Source organism: Ornithodoros turicata, chromosome 1, assembly GCF_037126465.1.
Source record: "Ornithodoros turicata isolate Travis chromosome 1, ASM3712646v1, whole genome shotgun sequence".
NCBI lineage: Eukaryota > Metazoa > Arthropoda > Arachnida > Ixodida > Argasidae > Ornithodoros > Ornithodoros turicata.
In genome coordinates this window covers 47225436-47237998 of record NC_088201.1, presented here as the reverse complement: position 1 = coordinate 47237998, position 12563 = coordinate 47225436, and the positions used below count along the sequence as shown (strand labels likewise).

Genomic DNA, 12563 nt, shown 5'->3' with positions numbered 1-12563 from the left:
GAGCACTTTATCGTGATCCCCGAAAACTTCAGCGCTCTTTAGCCACTCAGTCATATTCGCCTTTAATCCGTACGCGAACTCGGAATAACTTTGTCCCTTCTTCAACACTGATTCACGGAAACGCTGCCTAAAAGCCTCCGTGGACAACCGGTACTTCCTAAGTAAACTAGCTTTTACTTTTTCATAGTCGTCGGCGTCCTCCGTACTAAGGCGAGCAATGACGTCGGCAACTTCGCAAGGGAGTACCGTCAATAAACGTGATGGCCACAAATTCCTTGCGATGCCCACTTTTTCACAGGTCCTCTCGAAATTCACCAGAAAGAGTCCTATATCTTCCCCCATCTTATATGGCTGCAGAAGCTTAGACATCTTCACCCTATCGAGATCACAGGAACCTGCGTCCGACGCAGGTCCTCTCTCCAACCGTCTCATCTCAAGTTCTAGTTTCTTTAGTTCAACTTCCCGCTGTAGCTCTAGTCTTTTGCTTTCAAGATCTCTCTCTTTTTGGCGTTCCTGAATTTCAGCCTCTGTCTTTTTGGCTTGTTCCCTTTTTTGTTCCTGAATAAGCTCCCAACACTCGGTAAGTTCATCATCATGGGCTCCTGATTCCTTAATAGCCGCAATGATGCTTGGCTTCCGCTGCAAGCTCTCGGTGTCAATCCCCAGTTCCTCACACAGTAGCAATAAGTCTGCCTTCAACAGCTTCTTAAGATCCATAGTGACTGGGTCTGAGTGGCGGTTATGTCTATCCTAACTACTGAGAAGCACTACTAACAAACAAACTTTCTACAGTATATAGACCGACTACCAAATTTCAAAAGCACAATTCCTAACACTTGGTGTGCCTTAGAAAAAAACCAAACACTCACTCCGATTGCCGCTCCAAGCCATGTGATTCGTCATCCCAGCGCTGTCAACCAGTTGTTGCGTGTGTCGTCTCTGGTAGCGTGGCAACACACCAATGAAAGGACCATGAGCCAATTCAGGGTACAAGCAAATGAAGTTAACTATTTACATAAGTACAAGAGTTGGATGATACAGAGAAACTGTCGGCGATCCGTGCAGCCTGCTCATCATCGGTTGAGAGAAAGACGCCTCGGTCACTCTGGTCTCCGCTTTTATCTCTTCGGTCGGCATGAGAAAGCATTCCCCGAATCCTTTGTTGGGTGCGAGAAACTGGGGCAGTGTCTTGGAGCGAATGTCTCTCGGACGGGTCCCCCAAAACAAGGAAAGGCGACACCTTCGTGGAACTGATGGCCATCTGCAGCCCGTCCCGGTGCCGAAACGTCTTCCACGAAAACTCGCGCAGATCGTGTTACACGTACACTTTTCTGCTACAGTGTAGGAACGTAACACCTCCTAGGGAGTGCCTTTCAGCATATGCTATATTGCAATTCATTTCATATCGGAAAAGGTGATATATATATATATATATATCAAGTTCGCTTGGCAATTTTCAAAGCTCAATTGAAAATGAATGAATGAAGCATTTTCCTCAATTAAAAATTGTTTGGAAAAGTTTCCAGAAGGGAATTGTAGAAAGTACCATAATTCTCTGGCGAGTACGTCGCCAGTTAGAATTTTTATCACCTTAAGGTGAAACACCCTGTATTGCGTGTATTGTTGCGTGTCTGCAAGTCTAATGGATCTGAATAATGCAGCCCAGTTTAATGGATAAGGACAATATATACAGTACACAAGGCCAAGCTGTATTAGCTACACTATTTTGCCATTGGTTGTTGACCTTGTGTACTGTATATATTGTTTTTAACCATTAAACTTCTGGTAGTTACCAGTCTGCAGGCCTATGTGCAAAAAGTGCAGGTCAGAAGGCATGAATCTTTCATTCTGAAACTTCGGTCCATCCTTGGTCATTTTCCAGCGGCTATCGTTGGCCAGGCCTTGGCACCTCCTAAGACAAAATGCAGACAGACTACCGTAATCAAGCGAGCACTCACCTGCGCGCTGCAGTTCCAAAACATAATCGAAGCACTACCCAAGGAGGACCGTGGGAATATGACTGTTTGCGGGTGAGAACTCTTTATTTCGTGCTCTTGAACTCTTTACCTACTGTGTTTATCTTCTACAGTCACGTCTCAAGACTTCACAACTGTCTGGAAGGGTCAATGGAACACTCCGAATGTTACGCCGAACCTAACGTACATCTTCAATTAAGGATGTATAAAACGGTGCTGGAAGACAGCTACAACATTGAGTGCAAAGTTCCTATTGACCATGATGCCGACTCACCTATCCCATCCAAGTCTAGGAAGCTGGGACATCCCAGCAAGACAAAGCCTAAGAACAATAAAAAGCTAGAAGAACACTTGCGCAGGAACGCCCTAAACAGGTACTTGGGCCAGCACAGCCAGATGGGCAGGCAAATGGGTTCAATGTATGACGAAGATGAAGACTATGAACTTATTTCCAAGCGACAACGACCGGACTTTGCAGTCCCTGGGGGACGCCTAGTGGCGGAGCCGGATCGGTTTCAGGTACGGCCAATCCATTTGCTCGTGGTGACTCGGTTGTGTGGGTGTACCTGATTGCACTGGCTTACTGTCATTATCTCGCTCGCATATGCTACATTCTAGACTGTTAAATCCATACATTTCATTTTGGAAGACAAGGCTGTACAATCCAGCGTCTGTACACTTTTCATCGCATAACACGCTCCTACCCGACCTTCATTCTCCTCATCGTGCTCAGGGGACGTACACCTTTTTGTGACACTGCTGCAGTTATGTTAATTGTTACGAAGGAGCGTACGCCCATCCATAAATCGGGAGTGATAGTGGCATCATTGCACGCAGTGTTTGGTATTCAGCCTGTTATCTGCTGGAGTTCTGGAGTTGTTCCAGTGCTTATGTATACCGAACCACACCACGTAACTCAACTAATCCATTGCACACAGCGATGCCGTTATCTTTCTGGACTCTGGCGGGTCGTACGGTTTTTATAGCAATTAACATAATTGCTTAAGCGCCACAAAAGTCACAAAAAGGAGTACGCGACTCTCGTGACGACTGTCGGCTAGGAGCGTGTTCGAAGAGAGTATCCCATCCACTGCAGGTAATCACGATTTACGCGTTGCAAAAACTCTAAAGGCTCTGCTATACCTTTGTGCTGTACAGGACGACGCTGCGTACGACATCCTTAGGCCTGAGTACAAGGATATGACAAGACGCAACCAGCGAGAGCTGGAGGATTATGAAGAATTCGCCGACCTAGAACCCGACAACCCCACGAGAAATGCGGACACAGGCGGTGATATAAAGCCCAGACACCATCGTAGACGACACCATAAGAGGCTTAGGAACAAGGACATTGGCCACAGGGAGTCGAAACTGCGGAATGTGGAAGCGATTGGCGCTGGTGAACGGGACATGAAGCACGTTAAAAAGGCCAAGCGGCGAAAAATGGCCTACGACGACGAGTACTTTTTCGACAACGACATTGAAGAGGAAAACGACATGCCAGTATTTGCAGACGACATGACCATGTTCCAGAAGATGAAAAACAGGCCGGAACTCAATGTAGAACGATTGCTCGCAGGCAACGTTACAACGGCTGCAAATGTCACTGAAGGCAAGTCATTACTCATACCTAGCAAAAACGCGACGCACAAAAGAGAAAAGAAAAAGGAAAGCTAAGAAATAATTCGAACGCTACAAATGCTGAGGTAGTCAGGACAGGAAATCGGAAAAACAAACATGGAACAGATACAAAAGCATGGTAAGTCACCAGGTCAAGAACTAATCTAGAAACAGAACTTGTTTCCCGATTTTTTGACGCCTTTTGGGGTAATTTCGATAAATGTTATCTGCCCCGACAACCTGCTCTCCCCTAAAAGTAGCGGGTCTGCAGAGCTTCCTCCGTGCAGTCTGTCCATCTCGCTGCGGAGCATCTGATAAACGGGTTCTTAAGCAAAGAGAGCGTTGCGTGTGCAAACCGCCTCTAGAGCTCTGGGTGTCACTGAATGTTCTTTTTCCGAGCCGTCTTCCGATCCGGCTGTCTGCAGCCTTAAAAATTTTAATTCATATTATTAAGGTGCACGTGGGTTCAACCGCAGTGGAGAGTGCGAGAAGCACTCCGATCTGTGGGTAAGAGCAGAGCCTCAGCGAGGGAGAGGGGGGCGAGAGGGGCAGCCGCCCCGGTCGCACTCGCCATAGGGCGCCGAATAGCAGGCCCTGGCAGGTTGGTTGGACAGGATAAAGCGGGAACGAAGACAATTTGAATTTACGATCTCTGTAGTGCAAATAAGCGTTTTCATTTCTTTGTTTACAGGGCTTCGGACGAGAGTGGGAGAGGGGACGGGGGGAGCTTCAGATTTACCCTGCCCAGGGCGCAAAACTTGCCTCCCTACGGCTCTGGTTAAGAGCGCAACACTCCGTAAGAGGAGATATCCCGTAGAGCGTGTAGTTGTGTATAAGTAAAAATGGAAAACCAAGGGAAACTGACACGGAACAGGTTGGTTGCCTTTGGAGGCCTGAGCTGCGTCACCGCATAGAGATAGCGAGGGTGTCGGAGCGAATCGAAAACCGGAACCGAAAAAAAAAAAACGATATTTTGGTGCGAACCGGAACGGAATCGAATCCGTATACATTTTTCTCGCTCAGGAGGGAAACCGAAAAATTTAACTGTTTTCGGTCCAAGCAAAAACTTCGCCGGTTTGGACTACGAGTAGGCCAATGAAGTTGTTCTGAAGTCATGTCATGGATACTTTACGAGGGTTACGGTTAAGGTGCAAGGTATGTCGGTATATTATGACCCTTAGGCTCCCTTTCTAACGTTTTATCGTTCGCGCACATACTTAGATGTACATGTGACCGGTTGTGACTCTCTACCAATGTGCCGTAGTGTTCGTTTTAATTTCATCTGCCCAAACTCTCCTCAACTAAACAGCGACCCAAGGGGGCTGCGAAACGGCTTCTCTATCGGTAATGTCGCGCAACGTGTCCCTTGTTTGAGAGCAGCGAAGTTGAATACATTTACGTATCCGCGAGGCAAGTGCGTGCGAAGTGACCCCTCTTTTGTGGACAGGACACGAATAAAAGAAAACGGAGCCGTCGAGCGCGTTCGTGAGTGAAGGTGTTCCTCGATTTGCGTCGTACTCGCGCGGTAGTGCTTGCTGGCGAGGAAGCAGCAACAGGCATTCGGATGGGACGTGATCGCACCAATCCAGCAAGAAAGTACTTTACGTATGACATCACGACAAATAAGTCCGTCTGTATCATGCGCTTCAAGAAAGGAGAAAGCCTATTTGAACAGACAGTCACCTACGGGAATCAGGAGCTACCAATTTCACAGCTGCCTATTAATATTAAATACCATGTATGCGGGATAAACGCCCTGTCGAAAAAAAACCATACAGCCATCTGTATGAGCAATCACATGAGGCTCGTATATGTGTTTATTGTATAAGCAATCATATGAGCTCCTATGAGCATGTATGAGCTATATGAGCATGTATGAGCTATATGAGCACCCTCTCAAACAGCGTATGAGCTATGAGCATTCTCATACAGCGTATTCATGTACATGAATGCACATGAACCGTCTGAGCAAACGTGCAACATGGCGTGATTAAGCTAAAATGACAACACGTGATTACAAAATACCGGTTTATTCAGGTACTGGCGCGACGTAGGTCCCTCAGAAAGCTTGCCAAATGCTTTTTGATGAGCTTTTTCCGTTTCTGTACAGGCACCTTTGATGTCGATAGTTTACCTTTTTCTGCATATTTGACGAAAGTATCTGTTGAAAAGAAAGAACAAAATTAGAACTGCGCTAAATTTCTGCGCCAGAAGTATTCCAGTTCCCACAACTTATACAGCCGTATGGTTTCATGCTGAAATGGACATGACTGGGGCCTGTTTCTCATCCCAACGCGTAGATCGCACCTTCAAAGCATTAAGTTGTATTTAGTAAGTCAGAATAACGCACGAGGTCATTTTGCCGATTTAAATTGAACGTAACCTTCCTTTAATGCTGGTGATGTCCAATGAACGCTGTTCTGAAACAGTATGTTTGCGTTGTGCTTGCAAAACTGAGTGCATGTACTTGTTCGCTGCAGCAACGGGTTACTGACACAGTGTTTGTGGCATGCTTCACTTTGGGGCATCCAAATACACATTTTTTTTTTTTTTTTGCATGCTAACGTGCGATTTCGGTATGCCCTGGTGCACGACTTTATTTTAAACACTCTATACAGACATGCAAAGGCTATCAGCGAACGCTTTCCACAAAAAGTAAAAAAAAGCACGAATATGGTAGTTGCAGACAGCTAACCCGACAGACATAAAGAGCGATAACGGAAAAACGGGACTGCAACCTACCTCTAATGCGTACACACCTGCCACGGCTTCTGTAGGTTGATTCTAAGGTACACACACAAAACACCTTCAGTGATCACTGAAACGGCACAAAGACACTGTCACAGCATGGAGACGGCGACGAAAATGAGTCCCACGCAGAGCGGAGCGAAATACCTCCAGACGACTCCGAGAAGCAGGGTAGAATAAGCAGTAAGCGTCCAAGCACTGAGATGGCACTCGCGACGGCTTGGATGAGAATCCAGGAGTCAAATAGAATGTTGTAGGACACGATCGGAACGGGAAATATGCACCTAAAATTGTAACAGAATCGGACGAAGGGGAATGGAGCTGCGACCGTTACGGCCCCGCCGACTGTGAGTCTGTGACGAGCGTCTCTTGAAAGGCCACCACCAGACGCTGTGGCGCCAGCACTTGTAGGTGAATAACTGGTTAACTAAACGGTCAGCCTTCCTCATACTGCTCATACTGCTCATATGCTCGAAATGCAGCTCATACTGCGCATAACGTTGCTCATACTGCTCATAGCTTTTCTCGTATTGCTTATATCTGCGCACATAGCGCGTCGTTGGCCTTGCCGTGCGGATCATAACATTGCTCATACTGCTCATAACGTTGGCATACTGCCCATAGCGCTGCTGATATTGCTCATTGCCTTTCTCATATTGCTCATTGCCTTTCACATATAGCTCATTTCTTTACACATATTGCTCATTTCTTTACACATAGAAAGTTATATAAGTTTTTTCAACAGGGCGGGTTTACATTTTGAAACATTGATTTTTTTTTTCTGGGAATGAATATGCCCACCAGAAGCGGAACCGGTATGAACCGTTATTTTTTTGCTCCGGAGCAGAACCAGTACCGGACCGTTTATGATAGAACCGGAACGAAAAACGTTTCTGTTCGACACCCTGGAGATAACAACAGAGAAACCTATTACGTGTCTAACTGTACGCTCTTAAAAATGAACTTCACGACACAGCACGCTCCCAGCCAACCGCAATCCCGAATGACATCGTTCTCGCCCCTGTTTTATTGAAAATGGGAGGCATACGCTCTTTTGTGTCCATTATTAGGGTGCCCAGGGGCACCCTAACAGTTCATAATAATGCCATTTCCCTTCTGTACACAAATATCAGAAGTTCGATTAAGAAACGTGACGAGTTGGTGTTCGTTAATGGATACTGTTGATGCAGACATAGTCGTCTTAACTGAAACTTGGCTCTCTGCAACTTTCTCAAATCATTAATAATTCAATTGTGGAAAAGTGTTCTCTGTGTATCGTGCCGACAGAGGCCAAAGAATTAGTGGAGGTGTACTCTTAGCAGCATCCGAACATATACCTTCCTTTGTTATTGACATCCCATCTGCGCTAGAAATTATATGGGTTACCATTGAAATGTATACTAAAAAAATGATTGTTGGAGTTTGCTACCGTCCACCTTCATCAACTGGTACATTTGTCAATAATGACGCTTTAAACATTATTGTTACGCGCTTCCCATCATCACCTGTGCTCCTGCTTGGTGACTTCAACTTACCATCCATTTCATGCACTGACGGCTCCCCGCATGTTGTACTGTCATCTAGTATTTCTCGAGTAGTACTAGTAGTACTACTCTAGTAGTACTCGAGTTTGGCGAAATTTAGCGAACAGATCAGAAAGTGCAGTCATTGTCAGCGGATGCGATGAATATATTCTTTGCACAATCTTGGTAAATACGAGTTACGGTGAAACTAACGCATATTAGTTAACTGAGAACCCTACTTGTATACGCCTCATCATACTTTTTTTATGACTTTGAACAATATTGAAAGCGCGTGGTATATACCGGGTGTCTCAGCTATATCCCCAGGCTAAATAATTCGCGAACGGGTGCACCAGTCAAATAACTTTCCTTTTACAAGTATCTGTCCGCTACTACCTACAAGCTGCGAACCGTGTGAATGAGTGGGAGGCGCTCATTATTTAAATAAAAATTCGAACTAGTTTCGTGAAAAACGTAACTCCTAAATCAGGGCGCCGTAGGCATTAAAATAGGTGCTACCCCTTTTGGGACCTTGAGTGGACACCTTTCCATAAAAATAGCCACCCAAGCGGGTCATTTGTTGCAGTAATTAATTGGTTTCGGTTTACATATATTTGTTGCGGCTGGTCGCGATGAAGCGCAAAAGGACGCTCTTCCACCCCCTTATCCACCAATGAATTCCGTGTTCTTGAGCTTACTTCGCAACGGGCAGTGTGAGAGAACTGATGTTCTGAGGCTGGAACACATACAGAAAGGACAAATACACACAAAGCATCAAAGCGCCTAAGAAATTAATCATGACAGATAGAAGTCACTGAAAAGGTTGGTCACTGAAACTCTACAGCTGGCTAACCTTTTCACATACTTCCATCTTTCATCTGAAGAAAACGTTTGGGCCAGTCCTGTGCTAGTGGAAAGCCTGTGATATCAAGGTACTAAACTGAGTTTCGGTATAAAGAGGTATAAAACAGGTATAAGAGGTAAAGAGGTATAAACTGAGTTTCGTCCGTGCGATCATAACAGAGAAAGGGGGCATATCAGTCAGATACGCGGTGTGGGGGACTGGCGAAGCCTGCATGACGCTGTTACTTTTTCTTCAGCACTCCCCGTTGTGAAGTAAGCACAGGAACACGTAATTCATTGGTGGATAAGAGAGTGGAAGAGCCAAGGTATATCTAAACAGGTAGCGCAACTCCCATAGGCCCCTGTGTCTTCAGAATGACGCTATGATAAAGACGGTCAGCGCCATCCATCCGTTGCGCGGACTACTACCATTGCAAATAAATGACGTCAGTGATGACGTCATCAGTATGAATAATAAGTAGTGCATAATAAGTAGCCATGGCACGTTTACATTCGCGCACTTCGTTTGTGTTGTATTCCCTTTTCCTCACCCAGGCAACGACACCAGACGAGAACACAGAAAAATAAATCATATAAGGTTTAATTAAATATATCAATTCGAAACACAGTTATCCAGAACTCCAAACAGAAATTAAGAAAGTTTCACTTAAGGTCCATTTCTCACCTAGAGCTATACGTACACGTAGTGATTAAACGTTTGCATTTATTCAATGAGTGGCCATTATAGGTACATTGCAACAAAACATGACATCGTTGGTGCACAGCTGACTCCTGCTAACACTCACGCTATCATGGCCGCTCGTCCCATGACGAAATTTTTCGCGGGGCCAGCAACAGGGGATGCATTCTATTCATCTGTTCACACGTGTAAATCTTGGTCTGCATCAGCTCCGAGATGTGAACGTCGCTTCCTGTTTAACCCAAAAAAGTGTACGAACGGACGGACGGACGATTACAACGCACGGGCACACGGCACGGATACAGATATCACGGATGAACACGCCCACTGTGGCACGTGCGCAAAGGGAGCAGGACACGGAAATGTACTCGGGTGGTAGATGATTTCGTATATGTGCACGAGTGGGGAACAAAGTTTTTTTCGTTTACGATCATCTCTACTACCAACACCCAGGATCCCTCGTGCCTGATGCTGGTAGCTTTGCCGATGGGTCTGATTTGGTATTTTGCTTGTTTTCGTTACCAGTTTAGATATACCTTGGAAGAGCCTCCTTTGCGGTTCATCGCGACAAGCCGGGGCAAAAATATGTAAACCGAAACCAATTAATTACTGCAACAAATGACCCGCTTCGGTGGCAGAGTTTTATCGAAAAGGTGTCCACTGAAAGTCCCGAAAGGGGTAGCACCCATTTTAATGCCGACGGCGCCCTGCTTTAGAAGTTGTTTCTCACGAAACTCATTTGAATTTTTATGTAAATAATGAGCGCCTCCCACTCATTCAGCTTGTAGATGGTGTAGCAGCCGACAGGCTCTCTCTGTTATATCCCGAAAACCGACTTCCTTCGCGGACCCCACATCTTCACAGACACACGCCGTGCCAGACCCATCACGTGAACCCGCGACGCTGTAAATTTCTTCGAACTCGCGGGGTCGCCTGGCATGCGTGGTCGCCTGACATGCGCGGTGTAACCTGACACACGGTTTACGCGTCCCGAGGGGGGCAGTCTGAACTGGTGTTCCGAAGGAAGCGGGCGCTAAAATAAACACGGCTCATAATATAAAGAAGTTCTGATGTTCTGAGGCTGGAACAACATAGAAGGGACAATCACATCCAAGGCCTCAAGTTGCCTAAGAAATTAACGATGAAAGATGAAAGTCACTGAAAAGGTTAGCCAGCTGTAAGACTCGAACCCACATCTTCTGGATTACCGTAATTTGGATTACCGGTAGTCCAGAAGATGTGGGTTCGAGTCCTACAGCTGGCTAACCTTTTCAGTGACTTTCATCTTTCATTGTCTTCTGTGACTCCAAATTCTCTACCTTACAACTGGTGACCCTCTACACTTCGCAACAATGGTATCGGACAGATACTTGTAAAAAGGAAAGTTATTCGAGTGGTGCACCCGTTCGCGTATTATTTAACCCGGGGATTTGACTGAGACACCCTGTATACCACAGTAGATGACCCTCAGTGCTTCTTTCTGCAGTGACACTATGTGAATCGACGAGTATAGTAATTAGTCTAAACGAGTGCATGCTCATTCACGAAAGCTTGGTGGTGGGTGGTTATTTCGTTGCATTTTTTTTTTGCCAGATCCCGAGCATGTCATGTTTGTTTGATCAAAGCGCAGCAATCTTGGATGTTCGAGTGACGCTTTCCAAGCCCCTGGAATTTGCCAGATACCACTTTTTTCGCCCGGTATCGCACGACCGGACAGCGGGTTGCCCAGCTCGAAGTTCACGTGGCTTAGCAGAGCACGCAACACGAAGATGTGAGACCATGGTGCCCGTAGCGCCTTAGCGTAACCCGAGCAACTAAAACCGGTAGATTCATGGCGCTCATGTTCGGGTGGCAACTGTCACATGACCAATTTCCATGCGCTCGGCGTTTTCCCAGATTTTGACCAAGCAAGTTCGCCAAGAGTAAATGTTTTATTGGATCAGGCACTTCGTCCTCCGCTCTACTTCGCGACTGTCGCACTCTCCACGCACCCAAATATCTTCATCCTCAGAACGCCGTTCACAAGTGTACTGGCATCGCAAGTCTGAAGGGCGCGAGCTCTTTTTGGTAGTACATAGAGGTACTACACAAATTACTTTTTGGAAAAGTATGCTTTCTGACTGCTTCTCAACATTCGCATCGGGAGCGAAAGGCCCTCAATATTCAGTACAGTGGATAGTCTGCTTTCAGGTTCTGTAAATGCTCATTAGATGTGAATAGATGGTGTCGCTCGGTGTTGCGTTGTGTTAGACATGCTGTATAGCTTCTCGTTCAATCATGCAGCTCCGTGCAGCATCAGAGACCTTGAGAGCGAAGTGCAGAAATGTAACGTCACCTTGATGAAACTCGTGACACTGTGGCCGCCAGATTTGACCCTGAAGAACGGCTCCGTCGAAACAAGAACGAAGTTCGCAGCGACATTATGCAGGTTTGCGCTGCATGGTTTACATTGCCTAAATTATATTACAATGCTTGAGTGACGTCAGGACAAATACCTGTTGTTCTGTTCGCAGTGATCTGCGGAGCTACAACTCGTGTTTAGTATTTGCCATGCAAGCAACTGGCTGTCACGACCACCTGCCGACTCTGCAGCGAATCTTGGAAGAGCAGCGACTGAAGTATGAGCTCGGCTTCTGCGTCAGCATCTCGTCTGCAGCCTCACCCGCCTCATTGAGTCTGATGCTCGTCATTGTAGTGCTTACCGTTTTCAAAACTGTCAAGTAAATAAAGTCGCCGCATTGTTAGGCATATAAATAAAACTGTGTAGTACCTGCCCAGGCAGCACCCGAATGTCTGTCCCCTGCTGGACAAATATTGGTTATCTCGGTGTATCCCATGTTGGACAAATGGGAAGTCTGCACAGGCCCAATCAAGGTATAGTAATGGCACGACCACATCCAAGTACCGGTTTGCCACAGCAGTTATCGCATTCCATATCTTTTTACTTTTTTAGTGTTTCCTGCGTTACTGATAGGCTTATGATCTGAATTACGTTCGTGCTGAAAAGAAAAACTAAAAAACAAGACGCCTAGGGGCTCACACTGGGTATCTCAACAGGCTTGTTATTCAGGCCAAGGTTCAGTGGTTTTTGTTCGGCACCGCATTAGAACAGACACAGAACGTAAAAAAGCCCAATGCGAGGGAAGGACGAGG

General features: G+C 46.1%; 1 protein-coding gene across 1 annotated transcript in view; it reads left to right on the top strand.

The window, feature by feature from the left end:
• The window catches only part of LOC135378164 (uncharacterized), a 115841-nt gene extending 103641 nt beyond the window's left edge, over nt 1-12200 (top strand). Inside the window, exons 29-33 of the mRNA XM_064611082.1 lie at nt 1883-2030; nt 2090-2495; nt 3135-3588; nt 11694-11838; nt 11924-12200. Of these exons, the coding sequence (XP_064467152.1) occupies nt 1883-2030; nt 2090-2495; nt 3135-3588; nt 11694-11838; nt 11924-12134 (1364 nt within the window). The 3' untranslated portion in view covers nt 12135-12200. The remainder of the gene's footprint in view (nt 1-1882; nt 2031-2089; nt 2496-3134; nt 3589-11693; nt 11839-11923) is intronic.
• The last annotated feature ends 363 nt before the right edge of the window (nt 12201-12563 follow it).